Source organism: Hippoglossus stenolepis, chromosome 3 (assembly GCF_022539355.2).
Source record: "Hippoglossus stenolepis isolate QCI-W04-F060 chromosome 3, HSTE1.2, whole genome shotgun sequence".
In the NCBI taxonomy this organism is placed as follows: domain Eukaryota; kingdom Metazoa; phylum Chordata; class Actinopteri; order Pleuronectiformes; family Pleuronectidae; genus Hippoglossus; species Hippoglossus stenolepis.
The window spans coordinates 22,810,717-22,831,656 of NC_061485.1; the positions used below are offsets into that span (position 1 = coordinate 22,810,717).

Here is a 20,940-nt window from a genome sequence, read left to right on the forward strand (position 1 = left end):
TCAGTGAAGGGACATGTGTTGTGCAGCAGAAGAAGAGCAGATGCAATTTAAGAAAATTCTTTGTACATCAGTAGCTGCAGATTTCAGGTAGTCAGTGAACCCAGTAAAACACTGTAAGTGCACTGTGCCTCACATTTGTAGTAGGAATCTCCCAAACTGAGTGGGTTTGGTCTTATTCATATTTATGCAGCCTTGCCTTTTGCCTCTAAATCAGAACATGGCACCGGTGCGCATCTGTGGAGCAGCGTCCAGAACCAAAGCATGAACCGTATAGTCCTCCACTGATGCTGGCTGTGCGATATCTGAGCTGCAGCGATGTGCATTGCAAACACTGAAACACGCAGAGAGTGACTTTGGTCCGCGCTGTCTCCTGTAGTCCAGCCTCAGGAAGCGCCCCGCAGCACCTCCCGCTTCCACACAGGAGCGCACCAGTCTCATGTCGCATCCGCACTGGAGATACACGCCGCCTCAGAGCTCCGCTGCTGCTCACCCTGCAGAAACACACGCGTCTTCTTCTCATTCAAAAAGAAAAGAAAAAGAAATGTTCTTCAACTCTCCCGCTGCAACTTGATTTCCCCCGCAGTGTGTTTGGATTAAGTCACCACGTCATTCGGAGGGGACGCTGCGAGAGGGAACCATGAGGAGAAGTGTCGGATCCCGTGGATGATGATGTCCCACGATGAACGCAGGTTGGTTGCGAATGTTCCTTTTGAAAAGCCCAGGAAAAGAAAACTTTTAAAATGTTGTACAGCAGAAGAAAGTGGGACCCAGCAACGGGTTTGAGTTAATTCGTGACATTTCTGTCTGAAAACGTGTCACCTGTTCATTTTCCACATATTTATCATGCAAATGCCAATTCTTATCCAGCACAGCCTGGTGCAGTGTGCTGTAGTGTTGGATACCAGTTATTTCATTGATAGTTAAGTACTGACACAACTATAGATTGGTTCAACTGCTGAAATGTTCCTGAAAATAATTCAGCTGGTTTTTCCCCATCAGAACACTTTTTTTTTGGAGAGTTTTAGATTAGCATGGGTCCCAGTTGCTTTAAGTGAGGGTTTGCACTGGTAAAGTGTTTAATGATAATGACATTTTAAAAATGTGCATGGTTTTAATGAAAGATGTTCTGTTCTAGGATTAGTGTTTGGGTTGGTTTTGGGATTATAATCTGTGAAAGCAGACAAGCCCCATTGTTCAATACAGAAGGTCACCTGTCTGCAAAGTGTACTGCATATTTATTATTTCTCAAAGCAAAGGAGTTTAGAGATGGTTTTCTTTTGTGATTTCTTGTCTGATGTTTCAAAGAAACACATTTTTCTCAATAATTGAATCCAATTTTTTTCCACCGTTTTTTCTTTAGATTTGACAGGTGACATTTAAGGACACAGTCTGAAATCATATCCTGTAGTTTTTGCACAGCCAAGGTCCCAGTGTGTATCTCTTCCTTTGTTTTAGAAACATTTGTTTTAATTGAATTCTTGTTGCATAATTCATATCCTGTTTTTTGCAGTTGGGTGTTTTGTCAGAGCGGGACCCTTGTTTTCTCTCCGAGTTTTATTGTTCTTTGACGCACTCAAAGACCTTTCCCCCCCCCAAAAGTGTGTGTGAGAGAGAGAGCAAGAGAGAGAGTGTGTCTGTCTGTGTGTGTGGAGAGAGAGAGAGAGAGAGAGAGAGAGAGAGAGAGAGAGAGAGAGAGAGAGAGAGAGTGTGTGTGTGTGTTTTTGTGTGTGTGTGTGTGTGTGTGTGTGTGTGTGTGTGTGTGTGTGTGTGTGTGTGTGTGTGTGTGTGTGTGTGTGTGTGTGCGTGCGTGCGTGCGTGCGTGCGTGCGTGCGTGTGTGTGTGCGCGCGTCTGCATCACGCAGTGTGAGAGTGTTTCGTGAGAATCGGGGAAGAATGACAAGAAGGAAGTCCATTTGTGTTGTGAAAAATGCGTACTCCTGGAGAGGTTCATGGAGGAGTGATGAGGGGCCATGCTGCTAATGTTCTTCCCCCTTCTGACATCCTGTGTGGAGTCCTGTTAGCGGGCTCTGCTGGAGGAGAACCTGGAACACGGACTGTGGTGACATTCACAGAGAAAAAAATATGTACCTGTCAGTGTGGGCAGAATGAATGACAGATTCTCAGAAAAGACAATTCAGACAGATGTCCAGAGAGACAACGAGATAGGCGAAATCACTCAGAGATAGCCAAAGTGCACAGAGGGTTTAATAGGATGTGCGTCAGGCCAGGTACTAAATAACAGGAAGACCCAAGGGGTGTACACACTTTGTTAAGGGTGGGTGTGTCTCATGACAATTCCAAATTTTGTAGGCAGTGCTCTTTAATGACTTCACAGTTTTTAACTAACTAGTGCAGTGCAGGTTATTAACATCCCTGTTTGGAATTGGCTGTTCTCTTGTCCTGTGTTAATGCTCCGTAGCTGCTTTAGAATTATTCCTTATCATTGTGCAGAGTGAAGTTAGTGTTCATCCAACCTGGTTTATCTGCAATGAAGATTTTATAGTCAAATCGCACCAAACTTGGCACTGCACTTCCTCTGGAAATTTACAATAGACATGCCAAATATGAGTCCAATAAGATGAACGGTTTGCAGGATATGCATTCCACTCACAGGCAGACACAGACAGATGTTTGAGGAATCAGTAGGTTGATGTATAGTCTAGATTAAAAGTAAGTTTTCCTGCACAGTGTCAAAATTAGGAAAATATGTGCTGTAATCATCCCTTATGTTTCCATTTCAATCCGTGGAAATTACCTTTTAAACCATGATCAGTTGTTTATCCGACCCTGCTATAAGAGAACAATCTACGTGTCATTTCCCCAGACAGGGAGATGTTATTGTTCCTCCTGTAAGTACCCTGTGACTCTGTTGTTTTTCCTGCTGATAATGTTCCCTGCGGCTTTCTGTATGTCACTGACTGCTGTGCAGGTCTGGCCTTCCTCTTTGTATTCTACACAGAAACTGGGCTCACATGTTTACCCCATGGTCAAATGAAAATTTTATTTTGGTGTGGTTTTACAGCTTTTGAATGATCTTTCACTCTCCTTGTTGCAGATTTTCAAAATCCAGTGCAAGTCCCTCAGACAAAGATCCGCAGTCATCTGACCATCAAAGTAAAGTCCAAGCTGATGTCCAGGCCGTGTCCCCATTTTCGTGGTCCAAAACCTCCTGTCGCCCCCAAGCCAAGACCCCTGTATGAGCCTTGCCAACAGGGAGAGTCCTGCCCCCCACAGAGCCTCAGTAACGGAGACCTGCCCCACTCTGATGGGGAGACTGAAGAGCTCAGTGAGATGGTTGAGGAGAATCAGGACAAAGAGCAGGAAAGTGAGGCTAATGGCACTGGAGAAAATAATACAGAGGACGAAGGAGAGAGTGAAGGAACGGAGAAAGAAGCAGACATATTAGATAATGATGGTGATGTAGACAGTATAGGCTCTGAGGAAACAGTCAAAGGAGACGATGTTTCTGCTGTCGACGCTACTGAAGATGAAAACACTGACAATGACTTGAACACGCCTGAAGGTGGCGATCACACCGACGATGACACAACATCAACGCCTTCACTTCTTCTGACTGAAACAGAAGATGAAGCTTTAGAGGAGGAGGAAGAGGAGATAGAGAGTTTTAGTGAAAAGACTGAAATATGCTGTGATTCTACAGGACTCTCTGATGAACATGTAGACGAGCAAACCCCTGATCAAACACTCCATCAGAGTGATAAGGACATTGATGTTGGAAGTGAGGACTATTTAGACGTACTCACCGACAAGACTGAGCTCAAAGCTGGAGGATTTGCATTTGGATTCTGCGTGCTTCCAACATTAACCGAGGAGTATCCCTACGATGTGATTGGCCCCACGGATGATGCCAGTGATACATGTGAGTCATGTGACCCAGCTGAAACAGGGGATACAGAGGTATGGCAACCAGAACGGGCCACAAAAGATCTTTCCGGCTGTTTTCGATTCACATCCAGCACAGAGGATGTGTTTGGGCCCTATTCAGTCATCGAAGCTGTCCCGGGAGATATGACGGGCACTGCTGACCCCGAGTGGAGTCAGGATGATACTGATGACAAACCTTCAAGTGAACTCCAAACACCAGCTGCTTCTAACCAGGAGCCTTGCTATGTGTCATCAGATGATGTGGACAAGCTAGAGGATAAGCAGGCCCTCTCAGAAGAGGGCGAGACGGAGGAGGGCACAGAGCTCTCAAATGAGCACAAAGACAAAGCAAAAGACAGCGAGTCAGCAGATGAGTATGCAGACATTGACGATTCTCTCTGTCCCAAAGCGGATGACTTCGAGCAGCTGGAGTGTGTCTCATCGGAGGATTATGTTGAGATAGGCGACGACGATGAAGAGGAAGAACAGGAAAAGAAACACATCAAAGGAAAAAGTGCGAAAGAGAGAACGGCCAAACGAGACCAGGCCTATCACGACCAGAGAAAAAGCTGTCAGCCTCGCCTTAGATTGTGCAACATAACAGTGCCAACAGACCTTGACCTAGGTCGCACCCCAGAGCTCACCAACAGAGTGGTGTTCGCCCACACAACTGAGGCCTTTGAAGAAGACATTGAGGAACTAGACTGCCATATTGTGCCTTACTATGAAAACACAGACTCCGAGAGTGAAGAGCATATTTACGAAGAGGCTGGGTTTGACTCAGAAGGGGAGAACTTTGTAACACTGGATAGGAAAACTATCGTCACACGGTCTCGCTCTTATTCTGGTAAATTTCCAGGCTATGTCCCAGAAACTGTACCAGAAGAGACCGGGACAGAGTACCAGACTCATGACTACTGTACAGTGGCCTTAGATAAGAACGGTGAACCGCTCAACCATTCACAGCAGCCAGGGGTCAACTGTTTGGTCCCATCAAGGAACTCTCGCCGCTTCTTGTTATACTCTCGGTCTGCAGAGGGTGCAGAATTGTCCTTGACTTCCCCAACAGGGTTCAAACAGTCTCTGAAGGATGAGATCAGGATGAGGAGAAGAGATGATACCCTCTCCCTCCCATGTGTCATAACCTCTTCTGGAAGCTTCTCCCAGCGTAGCCATCAATCGTCCAGCGGGGTTTCCACACCAACTTCTCTAGTGGACATCCCACCACCCTTTGAGCTGGCATACATTACTAAAAGACCAGTCACCAAGAGTTCTCCATCCCTGCTGATCCAACATGAACCCAGTGACATACCTAAGAAGAAGACGTCCTCCTTTAAACGTTTTCTGGCACTGAAGTTCAAGAGGAAGACAGATTCGAAGGGATTCAGTGATGTAAGTGTTCGCTCTTCACGTTCCTCCTCTGAGTCCAGCCACCACGGCCCAGTAAGAGTTATAGAGCTGGACCGTAGGAGCACCGGCAGCTCACCTCAGCTCCAGTCCCGCCTGGTGAACCCACAGCAGCGTCCTTCAGACTTGCCGTCCAGCTTTGTCCTTGACAATGTCCACCAGAGGAGGAAAGGTGACCTCAAAGCTTATGGCAGGGGCGTCTCCAGAGTGGAGTCCTTTGAGGAGCGTTCTCGCCGCTCTTTGATGGCTCTGCCTTTGACAAAACCGCGCTCCATCTCCTTCCCCAGTGCAGACACCTCAGACTATGAAAACATCCCAGCATTGAGCTCAGACTATGAGAACATCCAGATTCCAGGCAGGCCCACCAGATCCCACACTGTGACAGAGTTTTTTGAGGATCCAAACCGCACAACAGTTGCCTCTAATGAAAATGATGGCTATGTGGATATGAACAGTTTCCCTGGGATTGACAGCAAAGCCCAGACATTGAAAGATGACACTGAAAGGTACAGTAACCATTCATAATGAATAAAATCCTTTTTTATCATCTCAAGCATATATATTGAAAAGCGTTGAGTCACACAACTTACATAGGCACACACAGTAAGTTATCACATTAGCCATACTGATACTATGGTTTTATTTGACCAGGTTTTGAAACATTTGTGTCTTAAATATCTGCTTCCAACTCACAATGGAAAGCCCCAAAATATATTTATATATCAATACCCACAATAGTGTGGAATATAGAGTGGAATTTGTTCAAGACATATTTAAGTATTTCAATATTGGCATTTCATTTCATGATTGTGGTGATCAGCAGAAAAATGAAGAGGCAACTTTTTTTTTACAATTGATGAATTATTGAATTATTTAAGCAGATGTGCCAACTGTTTACTGGCATTGGCTCAAACTCCCTCAAAAGAAACTCATTTTTGGCATTTATTATTTGAAGAAGCCCCCATGGACTCTGGGAAAACCATCATTACAACCATAAACCACAACCATAAATCAATAATTGATAAAACAATTGGCTGATTAAGAAACATTTAAAACAGCCTTATGTTGTACCTCTTTAATATGATTAACCTAACATGGGTTTTATTTATGATCCAATATGGTGTTACAGTTAATGTGAAATTCTGGAAATCAAGCACATCCTGAAATTTCCCTTTTCTTGTCGAGATGAGACTTTTCATCCCTGGAATTAGTTTCAAAATATTCTTCTGAATTGTTAGGCCTGGACCTAACCGCCCACAGGTGTAATTTTGACCTCTGAACAGCTGATAGATTTTCTTACACTACACCTCAGATGAGCAGGGGATCACCTGGCTGCCTCTCGGAGCAGAGTGTTCAGTGAGAGATGAGCAGGCTGCTGCATCAGGACAATGCATGTGGGAGAGCTTACTCGAGTTTCTTCATTTGGAAGATTTAGGGGTCACATCTGGTGCCACTGCTTCCTTTGCAAGTCTGAGGTGATAGAACAGGTAATGGCACGTGGGTGGCTCACTACGCACAGGTTATTCACCTTAGAGAAAGTAATTATGGTCGGCAATTAAAAGTGAAAATATGTGGGGGAGTTCTTTCAACACGCGGAAGTTGAGACAGATGAGAAAAAAAAGGTGAGAGAGGAGAGAGGGGAGGGGATGTGTTAATGAAAGGAGCAGAAGAGTAAAAAAAAACAAAGAGTGGAGCGTATCAGTGGGGGATGGGAAAGTGAGAACAAGGATGGGAGCAAGAGCAGTTGCGGTGTAATTGCTCTCCTGTACCTGACACTTATGGTTAAGTTTAGGAAGGCTTTTATTAAAGTAGCCCTTTCCCAAGTGCTTCTCTTTCATTGGACCCTGGAGGGGCCACAGGATTTACAGCAGCGTGTGATAGAGTGAGGAATCACCGCGGTCAGGCTGTACCAAATTACCCTGGCCTGTGCCACAGCTCCAGCCACTGAGGGCCACTGTCTTCCCCCGGACTTAATAAAATAGTTGTGTTTGATGGCCTGTGTGCAGTCAAAGCGATGGGTCAATACCAAGAGCTCCCTTAAAGGCTCTCAGATAATCTTGGGGCAAAATACTTCAACCTCAGCTTGTTTTTATTTTTGTGGTGTCCTTTGTTTATATGTAATGTCGTGCATGTTTTATTTTGTAGTTTCTGTCTTTTATGACTATTTTTCCCTATGTAGAAATGGCCTCAGCTTGCAGTGCATGCAATTTTATAATTTTTCACACATTTAAAGCTCAGTTACCTCCAGGTAACATGATTTAATGTCCTGTGTACTTAAGAATTTATACTTTTAATCACAACATCTGAACCCCTTCCATTTCCCAGACAATGGTCCCTCAGTGAGGGCTCTTTTTCTCGCAGTGATGTTATCGACATGGCTCATTGTGTGCTAGATGGTCTCAAACCGCTCACAGTGAGGCAAAGAACCAATCTGTCCTGTCACCTCGCTTTCACCACATCCCCCCTGGAGACGTGTCTGTTGCCAGGGCCACTCTGTGGAGTGTCCGTGCCTGCTTTATGTTTATTTGAGTGCCAGTGCATATGTGTGTGCCCCAAAATAACTCATGTGTAGCCATTTGTCCCTGTCTTTGTGTGTGCATCTCTGGCACTAAACTCTGTTCAAAAGCTTGACATTGCCACTGTCCCAGATCGCCAGGCCGATGACGGCAGTGATTTATTGAGAACAAATTCAACAGCCAATGTGGTTTGTACATCTAAAGAGAAACGGCGGATTTTTGTGGCGAGGAAAATGACTGAATGGCCCCAGAGCGCTGCGCACAAAAGGACCATGCCTACAGTAGCAGGCATGCCTTTTAAAGCAAACTTACAAAGCTGCGGTGCCACAGGCTGGGCTTTTCTCCACTTGTGTGATTAATGTACAGCACCATTCAGACTACATTTCAGCACAAGCATTCAGGCTAAGCAAAGAAACATGTTCATTAGCGGGCGACCGCGGCGTACAACGGGAAAAGAAATTTCCCCCTAACGACTCAACCCAAGCAGAACCAAGGTGCTCGTTTGTAGGCGTGAGTGTGCATATGTGCATGCACATTAAGTTGCAGCTCTATGCTGTTACTAAAAAATGAGGCTGGTGCTAAGCATGCTGCGTCAGCCGAACTGTCCTCGTCGCCATGTAGCAACAAATGAGTGTTGAGAATGAAAAGAAAGCCCACGATTAATGATTGTGCTCAACTCAGAGAGCATCAGTTGCTCTTAGTGTCAACTTGAAGTGGTTGCTGGTAAACTTACAACAATGATGCAGGTGTCTTGTTTCCCCTGCACACATAGCAGACAGTTTTTATACCAGTATGTTCAACTAGTGATGAAAAACAAGATAAGATAAGATAGGATAAGATAGACTCTATTAATCCCGAAGGAAAGCCAGCTCTCTCCAAGATTTTAACAACAGCACAATATACAATAAAGTAGAATAGAATAAAACAATAAGTATTAAGTAAAAATAAAAAGATAAAATATATATGGCGCTAAATGCAGTTGATATGTAATGTAATATTGCACATGATATTGAACATAATATGATGCTAAATGAATAGTAATATTACACATGAAAGAAAATAATATTTCTGTGTTGGAATCAGTGTGATAATCAGTGAAATACATTTAACCTTTTACGTCATTTTCACGTCAAACATTCCACTATGAACCTCTCCAGCGTGAATACAAAGCCGAGCCGTGGCCTCTAAAACAGCACCTCCACCCACTGTTATGTTAGCGTTAGTAGTGATGAGGGAGCCATCTTAAGTACATTGTTGTACTGGGTGGTGGCTGTGTGGCGAGGTGGTGGACAGGGCGTGTCGTTTTGGCTCGCCAAGCCTGGTGCCAGGCGCTCTGAGGTCATTGCCAGGTCATCCCCCGGGGAGGAAGCGTCCGGCCTCGGAGCTTCCCACCAGCCTGTTTACAGGAAATGCAGGACGAGGGTGGGACTCTGGCGGGAGGCAGGAGAGGTGGAGACAGGGGAGGACAGATAGGATGGAGTGGGGGGTGTGTGGGGGGTCAGGGTGGTGGGGTGGAGGTTCCCAGACCTCTCCCTTGAACAACAAGATGAGGTGTAGTCCCGTCAGGAATGCCAGGTCTGCTGTTTTTGTTGCTGCAGGAATGTAAACCAGAGAGTGTGTACAGTCAGAGGTGGCAAAAGTGCACAGAATCTATACTCAAGCAGAAGTATAGATACTTGTGTTAAAAAACGACTCCAGTAAAGGTACAAGTACTGATTGAACCTCTTTACTCAAGTAAGAGTGTAAGTACAAAGTCTGAAAGCTACTCAAAGTATAAAATGTAAAAAGTTCCCTTCTGAAGAACATTTCTTCTGTCCAGGAGGAAACAGGACAATGTATTGAATGAGGTATTCTTAATTCAAAAAAGGCCAGGGATGGGGAATGTTTTGTTGCTCCTCTTCATCGTTTGCTGATTCTTCACTTTCTTCCATGTTGTTCCTCCTCGTCACAGACGTATACACCTCTTCTTCACGGTTGAGTCTCCCTCTCTTGTCTGTGTCTTTTTGATACGTTGTGTTACATATGCTGTGCGTGATATGCACTTCACACATCAAGGAATTGTCTTTTCTGTGTTTTTATCCATTGAGGTTTAAATCTAAATCTAAAAGAATAATTCCCCTCAAATGCATTAAAGGGGAAAGTAACAGGCCTGTTTTGAAAAATCGGGAGTCGAGTACAGATATTTGTGTTGAAATGTAGCGGGTCAAAATTAAAAGTCATCAGGAAACACCGGCTAATTACAGGTGAACAGCCGTTTTTGCATATAACATACAGTGTGTGTGTCTGGATCACAGCCTTTCACGTGATGTGAGGTTATTATTAACCAAAGCTGCGGCAGTCAGAGCACCAGCATCTTCACAAATCACTTCATCTCACTGTGTCACAGCAGCAGCAGCAGCACAACAGCCACAGGCTACGTGTAATCATCATGCACTAAAAGCAGCAAACAATGAAAAACTTCTCCCATCCTCTTAATCCTTCCATTAGTATCAGCGTCGTCTATAGTTAGACATCTAATGAGCCTATTCATCTGCTCCTATTTGCAATAATAGTGTCGTTATAATTAGAAAAAGGCCCGTCTGATTGCTGCTAATATATATTTCAATGCGCAATGTTTAGCTCAATTAAATTGCATATTAAAGGCACCATCAAATCCACAGGAGATTAGAGCTGTATAGGTCTTTTTACAGAGACACCGTGTCCTCTGCTTATACTGATACGCTAGATTTTGTAAAGAAATAAAATCCAATGAAACCAACTTTAAACATTAATATTTTCTGTTCAAGAAGATTTGAATTAAATTACGCTAAACTTAAACATTTAGATCAAATGCTTTTTTAGTTTTATGTTCTTTTTTTCAAGGAGTTGTCATTATAAGTTAGGTCACAACCTTACAGAACAAAAGGTTTGTTTTCCAAGATTGTGCTGTTTATGGTTGGAGGTGAAAAGGTGAAGGTGAGAATTCCCGGCGCAGAGTTTCTCTCGGACAATTGAAAGCTCGGACAATAAATCAGAGCGAAAGAGTGAAAAATTCTTCTTTGAACTCATTCCTAAGGTTTACTTCCCTACATCGCCCAGCAGCCCACACCAGGCTGACCTGTCTACTCTCAGGTCAACCATGAGTAATGGGCTGTAGGTGTTTTCTCCAGCCCACCCAACACGGCTGCTGTGTGTGTGTGTGTGCGCGCGTGTGTGTGGTGAGGTGTGAATCTCATGAGGCAAGAGTACTGTATGTCTGAATGGAGATGAAGTCCAGTGGGTAACTCTGTTAACCTTTGGTCCTATAATCGTTGTCTACTCTCTGCACACACAGGAGGCTGTTTATCACCCCAGAGCAAGCATTCATTAAGGGGCAGTGTGTGTGTGTGTGTGTGTGTGTGTGTGTGTGTGTGTGTGTGTGTGTGTGTGTGTGTGTGTGTGTGTGTGTGTGTGTGTGTGTGTGTGTGTGTGTGTGTGTCTGTATAACTAACTTTCTTTATTTGCACAAATTATTATTGCAATGAAATTAAAATTATTAGCATTGCAGATCACACTGTTGCCACTGCACAAGGACAAATTGACAGGAATATGGCTGCAACTGCAATAGTTTTCATAAGTGATTAATCAGCCATTTCTTTTTAGTTGAATAATTGTTAGCTTGTAAAATGCCACAAAAAGGGAAACATCATAATCTCTCACAATCACAACTTCCTAAATTAAATAAATAAATAATTAATTAATACATTTGACCAAAACCCAAAGTATATCAGTTTACATACTTAAATAATTGTTTGTAATTCATGGGGGAAAAAATATTTATATCGTTTTGGGTGGATGGTCAGTCAAATATTATGGACTGACACAAGATTTCTCCGAAGTGAACAAGTGAATCTATTTTTAAATGATCATATTCAACTATCAGCCCCTCAAAATGAACGTTGGAAAAGACAAGTAGGCTGTAGAAATGTAGAAATGTAGAAATCTTTGTGTAAAATGGACATAAGGGTTTTAGTTCAATGACCTGGATGCAAAGCAACTCCAGATGAAATTGCACTTTGAATAATTGTAAAATACCAAGGGGTTTGTTTTTCTTTTAATATCTTTAACTACATATAATTTGCATCATACGATGTTTCATTCCAGTAACTTGAAGCTTACTAATTACATACTGTAACAGAAATTAAGTCATCAAATTGTCCATGTGATTTTGAATTGTCTCTCCATTTATGCACCATTTCAAATGATTTTCTGCGCAAAGATGCCACTTGTGTAGCAGTCTCACACAAAACGTGTTGTTATCCATTTATCCTCCTGGCAGTGAATTAGGTCAAACACACTGAATGGGTCTTAATGGGCCAGAGGACATTAATAATTACCACAGGTAACATTTAAAGGGATTACATGTGAAGTGACCTACAGCGTGCCCCCCCTCAGGTACAGCGGCGGCGCACAAAAGGATTATGACTGTACGTACACAGCTGTGCCATCTGTGGGAAGAGTCAGGAAAGGGATTACAAGGTGCCACCGGAGGACACCATGTGGGGAATCTAAATGTTCAGAGACGCACACAGGAAAAGGAAAAACGCACATAAACAGACGATTTGGAATATTGCTCAGGGCTTTAAAAATATGCTGCTATAAATATAGTATACAATTAATGGCTTATAACTGGAAATGTGCTATTTGGAATATGTGTGTCCTCTCTCTCTGCCCTGTATTCCCACTTGAAGTGGCTTTCAGTGTCCTTTTTCATGATTGCATTGCATATGTATGTGTGCTGTTATACTATTGAATATCCGTACTTAAGTACCAATGCTGTTTTGCTGTATTCATACCGTCCTCTCTCTCCTTGGCAGCGCCTACACCGAGCCTTTCCCGATGAACCCCGTCTCTGCTGGGCTGTCAGCGGATGAGGACCACGGCCGTACCTCAGAGGAAGAGGATGGGGTGGCAGAGCAGAGTTATGACCGACAGGTGAGATAAACCAAATCAAGGTAGATAGTTTCATTTGTCTGATCCATCAAATTACGATAATGAACAAAAACACGATGGGATAGTCCATTTAATGGTTTTATTGTATTGATTGACCTCAGATTCGAACTTCGAGACGTGAACCTGCAGATTTGAATAAAAATTAGAACATACCATAAAACAAAAGGAGAGACTTGCTTATATTGTGATACACATACAGGTCTTGATCCATGTGACACTAAAACATGTGAACTTTTCCCCCTAATTCACTGTCGTACTGTCTCGCCTCGACCCTCCCCCCCAGACTTCCGTACAGTAGAACGCAGCCATTTTACCGTGGCTCAGATACGGGCCCCACCCGTCCTGCTGCTGCCACAATAACATCAGACCCCTGCTCCTGTCATGTGACCTGCATTTCCTCGTTTAGGGTGTCTTCAAAGGAGGAACACAATGAACTGAAGAAAACACATAGAGGAAGAGGAGCAGATAGATTTAAGTTGGCCTCAGGAACAGTTTCGTTTAGCGTGTTTTGGTTGTTATTTCGAGGAAATGAGGATCAGTTCCTTTCATTTAGTATTTGTGAAATGCACCACAGAGGAAAAAATAACACAGGAGCATTGCCAGTAAAAAAAAAAAACTAAATGGCTTCAGTGTTATGTTTTGGCTTGGATGTTTTGAGACCCTGTGATTAGCCTCTAAATCAATGGGCAGCATTGTTGTCACCTCACACACGGCCGCTCATACATAATGCATCTAAATTTAAAAGTCCCGCATGTGAGAGAGGCTTCATGTCTGCGCTGCACTGTAATGAAATAATCAGTCTTGTTTTGACAGCAGAAATAAAAAAGAAAGTGAATTTGCTTTTTCGCCACTCTCCCTGGCTGCTACATAGCAGTTCCTATTAATGTTTGAGAGCAGTAAGTGCCCACAGAGACCCTTTAAACATTAGCTGTGTTCATTCATCTCCCACCGTTCTCCCTCCTTGTCACGCAGATTGATGGCCGATCCCGAGCGTTCTACGTCGCCAAGGAGCTCGTCGACTCCGAGAGATTGTGAGCATCTGCACCCGAGGAATTCCCCCATTTGCACTGCTCTCCTGCATGTCATCGCACACCAACACGCTGCATCCAAATCAGATGGTTCTCATTTTGTGCCGCTGTGTCTTCTCTCCCATTCCGTCCGACCATATCTCTCCTGCTCCCAAGCTAATGCCTGTACAGTAACTGACAGCCACTTACAAACGTGTCTGTTGAAACTTATTCAACGTTGCCCTTGACACTGCTCCACAATTAACCACTGCTTTGATGTAGTTTCCTCACCATGCATAATTTAGATAATCTAATGAGACTTGTAAGATTAATGTAATTCTGCAGAAGGTTGTAACCTCCCTCTTAACAGTTGAGTAAATCTTCCGGTTTTCCGTTCTTGTTTTGCAGACACGTCGACGCCATCAAGTACCTTCAAGAGGTAAGAATACCTTTGCTACCACAAACTGCGACATTAGCTTTAAATGCATCCTGATTCAAGGCTGATTAAAGGGACAGTTCAGTGATACAACCCCAGGAAAGTGGGCATTGCAGTAAAGTGGGGTTGTATCAAGGGCGGGGCTCCAGCTGAAATGTGATTGGCCCCTGAAATGCCCCTGCACTGTCAGTGGTTGGAAAAAGACCAAATTAGTTTAAGTGCACATTTTATTTTGAATATTATCACTGTCTTATTTTGCTACCAAACCAAACTTTCAGTTGGTGGTACATTTTCTTAACTGCTCAACTTCCCTGTTCTTATAGCACACATTCACCTCTCACTGTACTATGGCACAGCTGCATTCAGTGAGGCAGGGATAGTGATGCAGACTGAATGTGAGGCACTGGCATACAACCAAGTCCCACTCAGTCAGTAGTTCTGCAGGTCTGTGGGCCTGGGCTGACAGCTCACACATCTGCACCACCGGGTTTCTTCAGCTCCGTCTCAGGGTCCAGCTTGGCCTCCAGTTTCCACAGAAGTTTCCCTTCATTCTCATTTTCAGCCGATTAAGAAGTCTCCAGCTTCTTCTTTTTCTTCTTTTGTTGTTGTTATAATCACTCTTTTTCATTTTGTTCATTCATCCTGTCTGATTGTAAGAATAGGTTGAGAAAAATGTAGTGCTGAGTCATCTGACAGCATAACTATAGCGTTTCCTTGGACAGATTTTATTTCAAGTGGCTAAAATACTGCTCGCCCAGTCCACAGACGTTCATTGCTCAGCTTCTCTGCCCTAACTCCTGCCTGCTTCTTCAAATTAAGAGCATGACACTTCAAATCTACTGCAGGTACTAAACTGTGGTTAAGCACTTCATTCAACCCCTCTTCAAATAATAATCAGAACTATCCCTTTAAAGGTTATTAAAAAGCTGCAGATAACATCATATCCTGTGTGTCTGCTCCCCAGTCTCTGTCTCCTTCTTCTCCTCCTCCCCTCTGTTGTTAGGCTCTGCTCAGGTTTATCAATGTTGTTGCAGCGAGATCTACTTCCTGGTCTTGACAATGTTGACGTGTACTCTGGTGTGGTCGGTTGTAAGATGACGCTGTTTGCGTACACCAGGCGCTCTCGCTGATGCTTTCCTTGTGTCCCCTACTCAACTGATACTGTATGTGGTAGATACACAACGCGTCTGGCAATCTGAAAGTCATGTAAAGGTTGTCGGTGGGGCTTTTTATTAGTGGTTATATTGGACGCACGATGACAAGGTTGGCCATTAAGCAGAGAATTTGCCACTCAACACGGTAAAGAAGGAAGGATAGAGGATTTAAAGGTGAGCTGTAGTAAGCCTCCAGAGGTCAGTTATGCATCACAGCCAACTGTCGTCATCTATTTCCATCATTTCTCACCCACTGCCTGTCAAAACAAGACAACATCCCTGCAGAGCTACATGCAAAGGAGGACATTCCCAAAATGAGAAAGGAAAGTCCTAAAGGAGGAGTGAGACTGGCAGCACATTTTAAAGGATAGCGTGCGAGAGTTTCTATTACAGTGATGGTTTCCAGTACATCTCTGACAGGTAGTCACTGAACACGAAGCAGCCCATCAGTCAGCCTGTACCTTATAACCTTGAATAAGGTCATGAGATGAATTTCTTATGCTTGCCCCCTCGCTATGATTTATGAAAGCCTGCTGCGAGTACGAAAGCAGCTGCTTTGTGTGATGTGCAATTTAGCAAGCAATGCAAATATTATACAATGGACGCCTCTAATAATCATAAATCTCCAGTCTCATCATGATGCTGAATTATACCAATTAGTCCCTGCATGTCTAAGTAGAGACAGAAACCCACGCTGCAAGTTTAGATGGATACGAGCTGAAGGAATTACAGTTTGAAAGTAATTTCTAAATCTAGCCGAAATTATATTTCAGTGTAAATTGGCTGTTTTCACACGTTCTCGCTTGAAAAGACAGCGCTGCGCCTCTGCTCGCGCTCCTCTTCGGTGTTACCATACCACCTAATTGAATCTATTCGGCACCTTTCAAAGGTGACATTGAAGGCTTTTTCTTCCCGCTGATGCATAATGCATAGGAACAATGTCAGGATCTTAGTCTTCAAACTTCAAGCAGAGATCAAGACGTCGAGGTGTTAGTTACCGATTGTTGCAGACCGATGTCGTAATTAGCATGAAACGGTAATTCAGCTGGGAAACGCTCCAGCGGCACAACATGTACAAACACCCTTTTTTTTGCGGGGGTGGGGGGGTCGCAGGAGCGGCGTTAAGTGAGAGGCACACATGAGCTATTGTTCCATTGTTTGATAAGGAATAACAAGAATACAAAGAATTTCCAGACCCTGTCTCCACATAGGAAGGGAGGCCGTGCTCCTCTTCTAAACGACTTTCCCTGTAATGGCTGCGGCATATAAGGCTCGAGACTTATTATTTTGTTCTTGTCTGTGACCCGTGACCCCAGAACAGATTCTCTGTGCTGACGTATAGCGAAGCATGACTGGCTGCCCGGCCCACTGCTTAGCGTTGCTTTTTTTGACCCGTCTGACGTGAGGAAAATAGGGATAAGGTGAAGAGTGGACTGGCGGAATGGAGAGCAAAGCGCCTCTCATTCATGCATCTGAGTGCTTTTGTGTGTGTCTGTGTGTGTGTGTGTGTGTGTGTGTGTGTGTGTGTGTGTGTGTGTGTGTGTGTGTGTGTGTGTGTGTGTGTGTGTGTGTGTGTGTGTGTGTGTGTGTGTGTGTGTGTGTGTGTGTGTAACCTGTCGTTAAAGTAGCTGTTTGTCTGCCCAGAAGACGTGATGAATGTTAACCCATACACCATCGATTGTGCATGATGAACGGCACGATCTGAAGCGCCCACTGTCACCACATTATCTGGCGTCCAACTGGGACGTCTCTCTATTTGCTATATGTCTGTGTTCTGCTCAGAACAGGAATAGACGGGCTCCAGACACATCAAGGCTTTATGTATATATATGATGCTCGTTCCTTTGCCCACAGAGAAAACTGTCCACAATTCATCCACTTTTATTTCTTTCCTTTTTTTGCCTTCATTTGCTGAGTAGATAAATAACCTCTCCCTTGGTTTTTCATCCCCATGTGCAATAACTCCTCATATTAGTCCTCTTAGTCACTGACAATGCAGCTATTAAGGCCTGCTGCACATGTTTTATGATTGCTGAACAGACTCCAATAGACTTAAATTCACTGTATATCAGTGAGTTTTCGGGTCCTTGTCCCAAATCCGATTATGTACACACCAGCATTGTGTCATCGAGCACCAAGGTCATTATGCAACAACACCTGGTGTGTAACTCTTGTGCGAGCAGCGCCGCCTTTCCTGAATGCCTGGACAGAGCCCAAAGTCCTGAGGTGATATGAAGGGAGGGTGGCAGGAAGGATGTTTAGGAGGATCTGACCTTCCTTCCTTCCATTTTTCTCCCCACTCTTCATTCCCCATTCCTCTCTCCCGTTCATATCTCCTACTCTCCCTCCCTTCCTCATTCCAGCCCCACAAACATTTCCTCCATTCCTCTCTCGTTTTCTTCTGCCCCTCAACTTGGTGTAAAAAAAAAAGAAAAAGATCTGTCCCTGTAAATCCTGTTCATCTCTTGTGCAGGACTTTAGGTCAGAGGTGGCTGACACGGTGGGTGAGGGAGGAGAGCCGGTGCTGGAGGAGCAGAGGCTGGGGGAGATACTGGGCGTGCTCCCCCAGGTCTACACCCTCCACAGCAGCATCCTCTCTGAGCTGGAGGAACGCATCACTCAATGGTAAGAAACACTGCATGCATGACTGACAACAATGCCATAGTTCATCCTTCTCTGTAGGCCCACAGTTTTCATCCACATGAAGTATTGAAACAAAGATATTGATTCTTCACTGAGGTCACAAAAATAACCTTGCTTTAAGGATGGTTTAACAATGGGAGAGGGTCTTCTTTTAAACCAGAAGTGTTGCATGGAAGAAAACAAAACCACAGTGAAGTGTTTCTGAATGAGTCAATGAGTGTCAATAAAGCATAGGGATTATGTTCTGTGGTCGTTCTGATTGTCGAAATAAAATTTAAATGTAAATTGATCAACTTCTCTTTCCTTTAAGAAAAAAAGCAGTGTAACTTTTTTTAAAATAATATTTATATTGATATATTTTGGGGGGGAAATTCATGTTTTAATTTTCTTGCCAAAAGACATATTTGCAAACCAATGTCACGATCTCTACCAAATATAAGCTGGTAACCTTAGCTTAGCATTAAAGACTTGAAACATGGGGTTATGTGCTCAACTATTTCATCATCTCATTTCATTTAGTTATAGTTTTGGTTTACTAGGTAGATTTTGTTGCTTCTGTACAAAGCCAGAAGTGTTTTTGCTAAAATAAGGTTGTGAATTTTTGAACTGTGCCTTTAAATCAAAGCTATTGTTCAGAATGAGACAGTCAACTATAACGTCTCACCAGATTCAACTTTTTGTATCAGCGTTTCACAACCACAACAGGGCCATTGACCATACCTTAGAGACCATGATGCTGTTTAGTCACAGTGAATCTAACTCACACAGTCAACGGCTCAAAGCAAAATGTTGCTTTGAGCCGTTGACTGTCAGGACACTGTTCAGGAAACTATTAACTGAGGTACAAGCAGCAGGTTGAGGAAGAAGTGGTTACTACTGAAAAATAAATTGCCCTAAAGCTTTCGTCACCATCACAGACTCGTTTTAAAATGTCAGAGCATTGAAGGATGTGTCCTTTTCAACCACAGTGTTCTCCCTGAGTGATTAAAGACAGAGTGCTTCACCTTTGCTTTTCCTCACTGTGAAGGGAGGAGAGCCAAAGGGTGGTAGATGTGATTCTGTCTCGTCGGGAGGACTTCGGTGTGTTTGACACGTACATCTCAGAGTATGATCGCAGCATGTCCATACTGGAGGAGAGCTGCAGGAACAGCCCAGCCTTCGCCAGCATCGTCAAGAAGTTTGAGGTAAAATATTTGACGCAAAAATCATTGTGACTTCTTGCCAATATCCGTATCGCTCTGTTTTCATCTGTTTTCTTTTTATAAACACATGAAGTATGAACTAAGCGTGGGATCGGAGCTCCGCATGATACCCAGAGATCCTCCTCGGAGGGGAAGTGTTTTGACAGTCACGTATTTAAATCTCAGGTTCCGTTTCCATGTTTGTGGAGGGAAAGTAAAGGCTTGTGGGTGTTTTTTCGCGGAGCAGAGATCAAACCTGGTATTTCCCCTGGCTCTCGCTCAGCAGCTCTCAACTTATATTTTTGTCACCCAGCTTCCAGGGGGAGATAATGGCCTTTTTTTAAACCCTCTCTATCCTGCTCCTCTCCATGGGACTGACCTTTCCACTGTCATGCTCACATATTTTACACTCGCTCAACACAAAATACTCGCTCTTTGTCCAGCATGAATCTCTTCATCCCACATACGCCCAGGAGAGCGGGGAAGGGGGATTTGTTGGAGGGGATCAAAATGCAGTGAAGGCCTTGAATGTCATTGCATCAGTCCATGAATTGTGTTCCTGGATCACCTAATCAACCCTTTATCAGTGTGTTGAATAGGAATGTGGATAGTCTGTGCTGGTAACAATACACATGTTTTAACTAAAAGACAGGATATTAAGAGACTCTATAGATAAGATCACAGAGATACAGCGGTAGATTTCTCATTTCCATGCAGCCGTGCTCTGTGGACAGAATTGATTCACCACTTACAGAGTTATAACTGCTGTGCAGCAGCACACAGGTCACCCTGTATAGAAACAATAACGATTTCATCTTTGGTCATTTTAACTGCGTTATTTACAGATTTTGTCGATTCATTTTTGTGCCACAGCTCATTTAAACCTATTTAACTGAGCATCTCTCTACCCAAATTCACACAGTTCCATACTGTACTTTGAGTCGCTCGTGAGCGGCTGCCACAATGCTTCCTGGCGTTTCAAGTTTGATAAGAAAAGCGAACGGACAATGCACCAAATGTCTCCGCCCATGAATATTCAGCAGCAGCTGGCCCATTCCAGAAACACAGGGGCTCTGCCAGACTTTAGTGGGACTAATGTAAATATAAGAGGGTGAAGGTGAGAGATGGCGTCTCCGTGCCGTCATCACGTTCAATAAACACTCGCCTTTAGTATCTTAAAGCAGGTTTTCACACTTGGTCTGTGTCAGCCAATAATTTAACCTCCTATAACCTTGATCAGACTCATTAATGATCTTCTGCATTTTAGCTGCATGGCGCTGAGTTCCTCTTTCCACACTTCATAAACCTTTAACTGCTACCTGCAGAGGCCATAAACAGGCTGATTTGCAACAAAAGATAAAACCATGAATGGGCATCATCTTATCTAAGGAGCAAAGTCATCTTTAATCAGGTTTGGTGTGGATAAGAATTTGCCTTTGTTTTTCCTGTTTTGTTTTGTTTTTTCATTGACCCTCATTTGTGTCAATGTAAAGACTGTGATTCATGTAACATCCCAAAAATTAGCACCCAGAGGCACATTCAACTGGGTTTTTTCAGTCCACTGGCAGATTCACCGCACCTGCCACTGCAAATACGCACTGCATATTGTTTTTACATTTCCCATATTGCATATAAACCTGTAACCTGGGGTCTGTCCTCCTCGTCCTCCCCAACCTACCGTGTGTGTGTGTGTGTGTGTGTGTGTGTGTGTGTGTGTGTGTGTGTGTGTGTGTGTGTGTG

At 43.7% G+C, this 20,940-nt stretch overlaps 1 protein-coding gene across 2 annotated transcripts in view; it reads left to right on the forward strand.

Annotated features, from left to right (window-relative positions):
• Positions 1-260: 260 nt before the first annotated feature.
• fgd5a (FYVE, RhoGEF and PH domain containing 5a) overlaps positions 261-20,940 on the forward strand; it is a 36,947-nt gene continuing 16,267 nt past the window's right edge. Inside the window, exons 1-7 of one of the 2 annotated variants that reach the window (XM_035152158.2) lie at positions 261-689; positions 3,056-5,798; positions 12,644-12,761; positions 13,752-13,810; positions 14,195-14,225; positions 17,850-18,001; positions 19,047-19,203. In XM_035152158.2, coding sequence (XP_035008049.1) covers positions 680-689; positions 3,056-5,798; positions 12,644-12,761; positions 13,752-13,810; positions 14,195-14,225; positions 17,850-18,001; positions 19,047-19,203 — 3,270 coding nt within the window. In that variant the 5' untranslated portion in view covers positions 261-679. The remainder of the gene's footprint in view (positions 690-3,055; positions 5,799-12,643; positions 12,762-13,751; positions 13,811-14,194; positions 14,226-17,849; positions 18,002-19,046; positions 19,204-20,940) is intronic. The other variant, XM_035152159.2, reaches the window with a different exon arrangement.